Consider the following 10,285-nt stretch of genomic DNA (forward strand, 5'->3'; position numbering starts at 1 on the left):
GAGTGCTCTCTGCTCTGCTTTGAGCAGAGTCAGCTGGATTAATTTAGATGGGTTAACTAGTTGGCTTCTGCCAGCAGGCTGACTTCATGTCTGAAGTGAGTTAGGGAGTGCTGGGTATCAACTGCTCCTGTTAGCCAGGCTGTGAGGGCAACAATGCCGTGTCGGGGCGGCGAGGAACTCCTCTGGGTAACCAGCTGTCCTTTAACAGGTCATCCTCAGGGTCCAGGACCCATGCTGGTGACTTTTTTTTTTTTGTGCAAAGGGAGGAAATATCCTGTGGTTGTGCAATACTTTGCATAAAGGACAGAATTTTAGTCTGTTTCAGTAGCTCTAGCTGGTAGCATGTGTCAGTGGCAGGTGTTTCTGTCTGCGTACGTTAAAACAGAGCAATCTCTTCACGATACCCTGTGGGTAGAATGTGGCTGTTTAAAAGACGTGTAGATGTGACATGGGCCTGGTTTAGTGATGGACTGAGCACTGTTATGTTTACGGTTGGATTTGATGATCTTAAAGGTCTTTTCCAACCGAAATGATTCCATGATTCTATTTAGAAATACTGGATGCCACTTGGTATAGTGCCAAAAAACCCCTCAAACTGAATGTCAGGGCACCTTGCAGCAGATTCTTTTGGTGTAACGATTGCTGGTTGCATCAGAGACACCATCTGTGGGGCCTCTGAGGCGAGGGTTTCTATAAACCAGGGCACCTACTGCTTTGATGTTTTTATTTGGAAGGAGGCAAGGGTAGACTAGGTTGCTAACTCAGTGGGGTTGTTTTCTCTCTTCTTTTTCCCTCTAATATACAGGTTAAAAGTAATTAGGAATGGTGGATTCTTTTTTTCCCCCTGGGGCAGTATGAAGTTGCTTCTTACTAATCTGCTGGAGGCTTGGGTAGAGCGGGAGTGGAATTGATTGTGTGGGTTTTTTTTCCTTCCTTCTCCAAGACCACTTCTTGGCACTGAGGAATTTTTCTTTAGACTTTTGGGGAACAGATGTGTGAAGTACAGTTACCACTCGTACATATGGCTTTTAAAATATGGAAGCTGTTGGACTGAAGTGGCTTCATATGGTGCTGTTGGAAGATCAGAATTAACACGCAAGTCTGGGTTTTTAAGACTTGAAAGTGTAGTTAATTTTTTTAAAATTGTTTTCTTTGTGATGTTAAATATTATTCTGTATTTTTATGGTTATTGATTAAAATTACATCTGTAACTTGGAAAATTATTCTCTATGCAACCTTAATGCCTAAAATAGTACCCTAGTTTAATCTTTTCTTCTGGGGATAAGTATGCGATATGATGTGTAATTTAAATGGTTGTAAATCTTAATTCGCTAATGTAGACATCTTTCTCTTTAATTGCAGGTTGCCATTTTGAAAGCCATTAGAAGATCTTCTGCCACCCTATTGGATTACTTCCTATACAACTCAGCATGTCACTGTGCCCTGGATTTTATAAGGTGGCCATGATTTAATCCCCACTTTCAATTTCCATGTATTGGTGAAGCATTGGAGCTCTTCAGAGCTGCTGTTACTTGTCTGGAAACTGATCCGTCTCGAATCCCGTCTCGAAAGGACTAGACGTTACTAGCAATGAGCTCCCAAAGCCATCCAGGTAAGGGCAAAAACACACTTTACATCTAGTAACGACAGCAAAACACCATGTGTTTGTTGCGCGAACAGACTTTTTATTGTGTTGAAATGATAATCCAGTCCCTTGCCCTGTACTGCTTCATTTAAAACCGAGACTGCGGGTGAAGACGGAATATTGTGTTGCTGATACTGGTTACAAGGAAATCTTGTCATTTTAGGTTTCTAATTGTTGCATTAGATATCACTCAAAGTTGTGGGTATTTTCTGAGATGTCAACCAGATGTTTAATTTGTTAAATCTATGCTGATCAGTCTTAACAGTACGTAGTGTACCGCTAAGGGAATGGTCATGGTTCTGCTGGTGTGTCTTTATTGATATTTAAGAAAATTATTTGACTTTTAAAGTACTGTTTAGTAGGAAAGTATAGTTTTGCTGGAACAAGTCAGTTGATACATCCTCAATGTTGTCTGGGGGATTATCCCTAATGTGTCTTGTAATTTAAGACATGATTCATCACTACAAAATTGTGCTTTTCTGTCTGCCAAGAGGATCTGTAGGTACTCAGTTACCTGCTTTCTAGCTTAAAGTTGTCTCATGCGTTTGTGTTTAGTGGGTTGCAGGTAACTTTGTGTTAGGCAGAGCTTTGTGTTCTTGTGCTTTGGAAGGTGGATTTTAATTGTGCTCTGATATGCCTGCTTTGGCTGCTTCAGTTTATGGTAGAGAAAATGACTGCTGGGAAGCAAGTAATCCAACAACGACAAGGCACGTGAAAGTACTTAGTTAACTATGCCTTGGAGAAATTACTTTTATGACTTCAGTTTAATCAGTTTTGGGTTAAGTCAAGTAAGACTGAAGTTAAAAGCCAACAAACAGCTCCTAAGATTTAAGGAACTGTATACTTGTGGGGGAAGAATTTTATATTTGTTTCAGAATTACTTCTAGCAGCCCATTTGTATTTCTGAGGCTGGGCGCAAGAAACACTGCAGTAAATAGGGATGCTGGACTTCACAGGTAGCAGCGTTGAAAATCTGACCCTCATGTAGGAATTGAAATGCCTTTGTAAGTCTCTAAAATTATCAGTATTATCAAAACAGGAAAAAATCAGTCTTCTACTTCCGTAACGTAGCAGTCTCTTAGATTTTGAAACTTGCTTCTGGTACTACAGGGAGCAGGGAAACTAAGGATATTTGTAAGAGTAGAGTGCATCTAGGTACTCACCCATGACACATTTCTTGCAATGTGATGTTTTTCAAGAGATCTGCTCTTCAAATGAGTGGATAGTTGTTATTTGAATACTTCACTGTCTCAAGTATGAGTGAGACTGAGGAGCTAAAGGCCACCTGCTTTTTTTCTCGTTGTGATGGGATAAGTTAAACACATACCTATATTCAAACACCAACAAACAAACCTACCTTGATATTGCTTTACTTCTTAAGGAGCAGCTCTCCAGATTTTTGGGAAAGGAGGGTGTCCTTCTTAGTTGTGCTGTTCCGTTGATGCAGGAGTGTTGGAAGCCTGCTGCTGATTTGTCTTGTTTTCCTTTAATTCATCTGCTAACCTTTTTTTCTTCAAATTTTTTTCTTTGTCTTTCCTCCTTTTACTGGTTCTGTTACTTCTGCTCAAGTTCTGGGCTGATGGTGCAACAAGTAGTCATGAAATAAGGGCCAATGAAGCCCTTAGAAGGGGCTGTAAGAAGTCTTTCTGTAGTGTTAAAGATCAGTTTGAGCCTACCTTTTCTAACAACCCTGTCTAGAGTGGCTCTTCCTGAGAAGGCTGGTCTCATCAAAACCCAGGGAAGTGGTAGCTCACCTGGATGGCTTCGGACATCCTGTCTGTTCTCCTGCACTGCTGTTCCGAAACCTTCTTGACCCTCGTCACATAAGACCTTAGAGTGAGGTATGGGATGGCTCCGTAAGAACTGAAGCTGTGATTGCTGTATGAGTGTTCGGTAGAAAATACGACTACTAATAGGGTAAAGTTTTGTCTACTCTGGCATTTAGCCCTTCCGAATGTAAAGAAACTATTGCAGTTTTATTATTTAGAAATACAGCTCAAACTTCCTAGTGATCGTAACCCTTGAAATGAAGGATGTGGTAGAAACCCAAGGCCTATCATCAGCTGGTTGACTGCAGATCATTTAAAGGGTGGAAAAACTTGTATAAAACTGAAAAAGTGGAGGAAGTGATCTTGTGGTGTTATTTTTTGTGGAATGGTGTTCTGCAGGTAGACTTTGTATGAAAATATTTTCATACAGTGTCAACTTCCACCAAGACTTACTTCTCATCAAATGCTGTTGAAAAATTCTCCCTGTGCCCTTCCCTGGGTTCTTATTTTGGTTGTATTTCTGAGTGTTGGGTTGAAACTCTACAGTGTATCATGGTGGCTTTTTACTCCTGACTTACACCGTGGTATTCTTGTTGCTTATTTCTCTTCTAGAGTCAGTTTTATAGTAATTGGTAGAAATATTTTCCAAACCTTGCCAAAGATGCCATCTGGACTTCTCATGTCAGTTATGATAGCTGTTTTGATCATACGGCTACAGGTAATTATTACTAATGATGTTCATTGTTTGAGAGAAGGCTCTGGCTTAACTCAAGAGCCTATTAAACGTTGCTTCAGTGAATACAAGGTTTCTTCTCTAATCTTCTCTAAACCTATCACTAATGGGATGTTTTAGGAACAGTGCCATAAAATTGTTGCAGCGTAGATGAATGAAAGTGTTTTCTTTCCCTTTTTTTTTTTTTCCTTCCACTCTGCAAAGCTCTCTTGTGAGAAATGTTGAGTACTGAATACTTCTCACTGAACAAGGCAAAAAAATATGGAGGAGATTAAGTTGTCTAAGAAAAGTATGACTTTCCCCCCCACCCTCTTCAGTCTTCCCCCATCGCTGCTACTTTTTTTGTTATGTTGTGGGTTGAATTTTCTCAGAGAGTAAGTAGTAAGATTTGGAGAAGTAAGAATGCCCAAGAGGGAGAAGTTAATCCTCAAGAACTCCCAGTGGGTAAATTGGTCTGTCTTGAGCCCTAGATGTAGGGTAAGGACCTTGACCTTTGTTTTCTGGGCCAAAGGCTCTCTCCACACTCTCCTACTTGAGCCCTGTGTTAAGATCGGCAGCTCTTGTGAAATTAGCTTTCCACAAAAACCCATGTGAGTACGCTTTGTGCATGAGAAGCAGGTGGGATGCTGGTGTCCCTCTTGCCACAAGCACCCATCATCACGTGGTGCCCACTGCTCTGGAGGAACGACCAGCTCTCTGTGGGTGTTGGTAGGCTTTGTGGATTCCTGGGCAGGAATGGGAATGGCTTTGGGTGGAAGATCCAGGATGAAGCTGGGGTAGGGGAAAGTGGCTGGAATGGGAAGGTGAGGTGGCAGGAGGACAGGCTTTTCCCTGCAGTGATGGGAGGAGGAGGCTGCGTAGACCTAGTCAAGACAAAGCTCCAAGGCATCGCGTGCCCTTTGGCTTTTGGCAGAGAAATTGCTGCTTCTTCCAGCGCTGGAACAAAGCTGAAAAAATGCTGAAATGGTGCTATAAAAGATCAAGTTGCTGCAAAGCATAATTAAGAAAATTAGTCTAATTAAGATAACATTTAGGATTTTGACAAAGCTTGGGGGGGCGGGGGAATTATTTAGTTTCACTTCTTTACCTGTTATGTTGCCCACAATTTAAACTTACCTTATGTAACCTGTGGTGCTGATGCCGCTTATCTTACCCTGGCTGACTGGGCTGAGAGTGTGGAGGGTTTGGGGTTTTTTTTCCCTCCCTTTTATTGACCTTAAATGATTTCTTGTGGTCGCCTTCCACCTCCCCCCTTAATTTTCCGTGGCTTAAGTTTCACTATCATTTGGTTCTTTAATCAGTAAAGATTGTTCTGCTGATACTAGTTGTACATAAAGATCAGTTTAAAAAACCAAAACACTTAAAGTTAATCACGCAACTGATTTGTATTTGTTTAAAGTTCACTTTCCTTTGTAAAAGCTGAAAATCTCCATGTTCAATGAAGCATTTTGTTTATGAAATGTTATCTTACAGGAATTAGCCAGTCTGAATGCAAATGCCATATTCTTTCTTCAGAGCTACTCTTGCGGAGATGCAAATTTTATTTACATTTTGAAATGCTGAATGTTTGATAATTAGGAATATTGAAGCTTAAGAATGAGCTGCCTATCTGATGTGGAAAAAATTTGCAGCAGGATCATTAAGACCGAGAGGAGATACCAGAGAAAGCAGAAAGCTTCGTGATCACACAAGGCTGGGAAAATGAGGTAGCAAGTCACGTGCCGTGATTTGCGAGGTTGATAAGTACTTTTGTGTGGTGTTTCATCTGCTGAGTGCAAGAAGCCACTCTCCTTTCATGCTCGGTGGCTCAGCGAGGCATGGAAAGCCATTTCACGCGGTACACATCAGAGCTTTCCCTGTTCGTCTCTCAAACGCGGTGCACCATCCAATAAATATTTTATGTTCTCTTTTTAAAGATTAAGAAGTTTCTGTGGAGATGCATTTCAAACTGGCTTTAAATGACACTGACCTACTTTCTGACAGTAATGAGTCTGTTTCTGTAAGTTATCTGGGGGCAAGAGCATTCTTTCAATAAACATAAGGACTAGAGGAGTAAATTCCAGTCCTCCTTCAGCAGGGCTGGGGCACAACTGATACCTGGTGGCTGTCATCTGGAACGTGGTGTGTCCCTGCTTCCCCCTACCTGTCTGGTGCTCCGGTTCGTTACAGCTGGATTATTCTAGACTTGTTATTCAGGCTGCTGCTTACAAGTAGAACACTACTAGTAGTGAGTATCAGTACAGTCTCATTATTTCTGATGCTGTCTCTTCTCTACGTGGAAATACAAAGATTTCTCCAGGTCTGTCTTCTTCCCACATCACCATGTGTGTGGTTCATGGGAAGCTAAGATTTTGGGGAAAAGTTCAGCTGTTTGGCAGCCTCAGCAGAGGTAACAGGAACCCTTTTGAAGGGACACTGCGACCTGTCCCTTACAGCAGCAGGGTAAGCGTTGAGCACGTGGAGTGGGAACTCAGTACCAAGAGCAAGTGTTGCTATGACTTTAAGCTGTTGCCCTGAGAAGTCTGATCCCCCAGGTCTAGGGGGGACTTTGGGGTTGGTTGAGAAGTAAACTCAGCAACAAGATTGGGCAGGAGGAGGGAGAGATATTGATTGCTGCTTTGGTATTGTATGGGATAAAAGACACTGTCAAACAGTGTAGCTGTGCAGGTGTTAAATAGAAGAAACACTATGACCCGAGAACCTCACCTTGAAGATGCCACCACTTCAGACTGTACTTCTAACTAACTTTGTCCCCACATTTGTTTCAGAGAGCTGTTGGTCAGTTGAGGACAAAACTGGCATCTTGAATCTTTTTCTCGTGCAGTGCTTGTGAGCTCTATCTACCTTTATTGATAAACTTTGTGTGTAAAAATATTCTTTCTGTTGCTCGAGTTGAGTGCTTTAGATTGCTTTTAGGAATGGGCTAAGCATCATGGCTATTCTGTTGATATTATTTTATCTGCCCATGAAAAGGCCCTGGTAGCTATCCTCACCTGTAATGGATGGAGAGGTTGCGTGAAGGACCGCATGTTATTTTAGTGGTGACTGGAGGTGGAAGGTTTGCGGAGTCTCCCATTATGATACAGTTGTCAGCTCTGGAACCAAACTGGAAGGGCATACCATTGGAAGATCAGGCTTCTCAGTCTGGAAGAAACGGCTGTTTGATGATACTCAGAATGCGTCCTTCTTGGTTTGGTTGTCATTCACGTGAAAGGCAGCAGTGATACTCTGTCGTATAGGATGTGACTGAGGAAAATCCTTGTTTCACCCAATTGTGACGCAGAAAGTTCTGTTCATCGCTTAGTTGCTGTGGTGCCTATGGTATGGTGGGAGCTCATGAGGAGTCCTGTGACCCACACAACATGTGCTTGATCCACAGATACTCTTCGTTTCAGAAGGGCCAGTGTCAGCCTGCACTAAGAAGCTTTGGTCAGAAGAGCTGAAAACCCTTGTGGATGGGGACTCTGTTTACTTTTTATTCTTCAGCCTACGGTGGGATACGTGTTGCACCTGCTTTCTGATTCTTATTTATGTGTAAGCCGAGCCTGTCCTGGATTTCCTCTAAGAACAGTATCATTTTGAGGACCTTGAAAGTTTTAAGGCTGCTGCCATGAAACCTATGAAGTTTTCACTTTCAGGAGCATCAAATAGTTGAGGATTTCTTTACAAGGTTTTTATTGTTCCCTCAAAAGAGAAGAATTGTTTTGTGCTTCAACTTGTGGTTCAAGTTGAAGTTCCTTCTAGGTCAGTGTCCCTGCTAAGTACATTCCTCTCATTTCTACTTTTTCTTTAAATGTAGTTCTTGCACTTTAGAATTCTTTAAAAGCCTGTTTCTGAAGTAAGTTTTTTAGCCTGTGATGTATCCTGCAGTGCAAAGATGAGAAGCAGGTACTTCTGATGAGAGGCAGAGAACTCTGAATTATGTTGAATGAGGTACAGGGCAGGAAAAGGATATATAAAAAAAGGTTGTACTTTTAAAGTCAGATGATAATGTTTGAGATAGTCCTCAGGACCTTATGTCTCTCTTGGAAAGGAGAGCTACCTTCTGCTAGACAGTTACTGCGTTTTTGTTATTCACTTTTGTTCAACCTCAGTTTGACCTGTATTGTATGTCATGTATAGTTCCCCAATTGGAATGTGTTACTGGACTGTAACAAGGAGTATATTCTGAGCTTTAGTTTAAATTATTCAGCTTGTCTTCTTTGTGCCAAGCTCCTGCATTGATGAGGCTTGTTTGTGTACCTGTCTTGTGGTCAGATCAATTAGGACAGAGCTGATGTTGAAGGAACGTTTCAGTCATCCCACTGATTCTGAAAAAGATTCAAGATCAGGGGCAGAAAACCCACTTATTCTGAGATGGATGTCAGCCATACATGGCATTTTAAATCTTTTAAGTCTAGGAATTTGTCTGCTTGGCTACCTGTGCTTTGACAGGTACTGCAAAAGAAACAATATTGGCTTATCTTTGGGAGCTCTTGGTCAAAAGCTTTTGGAGTTTGGGGTTTTTGTGTTGTTTTTTTTTTTTTTTTTTGAAAGAAGTTTTCATATTGTTGGGTCGGAGAGAAGAGTGGGAAAGCAATTCTAATGGCCTTTCTTCTTTTAGTGTATAGTATATAGGTTGCAATACACCATGAATTTCCCCTCACCTTTTGTTCTTCTCTATTTAGGCTGTTAAGCAAGAAAGGCCTTCGAAGTGCATTGACACCTGCAAGGTTTGAGGTATCAAGTGCAGTGGGCAAAGGTCTGGGTAAAGTGTGGAGTACTTTTCTTGGCCAGACTGTGAGGGTAGAAATATATTATTACAAATAAATGAGAATGATTCTGGCCATGGCTTCAGTGGCTTCCTTGCAAGAAGAAAATCAGGCAAGTGAATCTCCATGAGCATCTTTGATGTGCTGACTAATGAGAAACAGGACAAACAATTCTTCCTTTAAGAAAACTGAAATTAGTGTATCAGTAGATCTTTTAAATGTTTTGTTTCTATCACCAAAATAAAAATACTGTTGTTTAGTCAGTTAGTGGGAAAATCAGATGGGCGCCTTCAGTGCCCTTGTTTGTTTTGAAATACCAAAGGCTCTTGGTGTTCCCCCAGCCCTTGTAGAAACAAACAAGAGGGACTCCTATAACTTTTTCATTGCATGATGGGCCATCAAACAAAAGCACAACAAAACAATTCCCTTAATCAGCAATTTGATGTTCTGAATCCAACACCTACAGATGATAACTCCACCAGCAAGGAGCAGAAGCACACGTGGTGAGTAAGGCGCTACATCATAGAGCGCTGAAGCCAAATCCCAGAACGCATAAAAAAATGAAAACAGTGACATCTCAGGAAGCTCAAGCATAATGAATGCATATTGGAAGTATGTTTTAATACACTCGGCCAAGTCTGTTGTTATCTCAATCGCTCGAGTCCCATGTTGGGCACCAGAAAGGACTGTGATGGGTTTACCCTTGGCTGGGACCCAGCCCCACACAACCGCTCGCTCACTCCCCTCCTCCTGGGGGATGGGGGAGAGGCTTAAAGGGGTGAAGGGGAAAAAAAACAAAGACTCATGGGTTGAGATAAGAGCAATTTAATAACTAAACTACAATAATACTGAAAAATATTAATAGATACAAACATGCAGATGAGTGATTCACAGTGATACTGCTCACCATGCGATGACCAAGGTTCAGCCCGCTCCTGGCTAACAGTCCCGGAACAGGGAGAGTCCCGAAACTTCACTCCCAGCACAGAGATAATAGCCTGAGTGTCCCAGACCAAGAGCTGACTGAGGGAAGGAGATGACCTGGCAAGAGGGACCACCCTGAGATAGCCGACCTGGAAAGAGAGCTGACCGGCAGGCAGAAGGGCGAGCTTCTGGAGAGCCCTCACCTATATACACTGGGCATGACGTGCATGATATGGAATAGACCACTGGCCAGGCTGGGTCTCAGTCCTAAACCTGAGATCAAATCCAGGGCTTTTAACTGGGGCTGTGCTCCCTCTCAGCTTCTCCTGTACCTGCAAACGGCAGAAAAGCTGAAGAGACCTCGACTGTCCTGGCAACAACTATAAACATCACCATTATCAGCTTTCTTCTGAGCACAAATCTAAAACACAGCCCCTTAGTAGCTATTATGAAGAAAATTAAC

At 42.0% G+C, this 10,285-nt stretch overlaps 1 protein-coding gene across 1 annotated transcript in view; it reads left to right on the plus strand.

Moving 5' to 3' along the window:
- Window positions 1–1,360: 1,360 nt before the first annotated feature.
- Window positions 1,361–10,285, plus strand: part of HDAC4 (histone deacetylase 4) — a gene marked incomplete at its 3' end in the record, with an annotated part of 179,911 nt that continues 170,986 nt past the window's right edge. The window contains exon 1 of the mRNA XM_010077006.1: window positions 1,361–1,612. Coding sequence (XP_010075308.1) covers window positions 1,591–1,612 — 22 coding nt within the window. The remainder of the gene's footprint in view (window positions 1,613–10,285) is intronic.

The sequence above is a fragment of the Pterocles gutturalis genome, unplaced genomic scaffold (assembly GCF_000699245.1).
Source record: "Pterocles gutturalis isolate BGI_N339 unplaced genomic scaffold, ASM69924v1 scaffold13278, whole genome shotgun sequence".
Classification (NCBI taxonomy): domain Eukaryota; kingdom Metazoa; phylum Chordata; class Aves; order Pterocliformes; family Pteroclidae; genus Pterocles; species Pterocles gutturalis.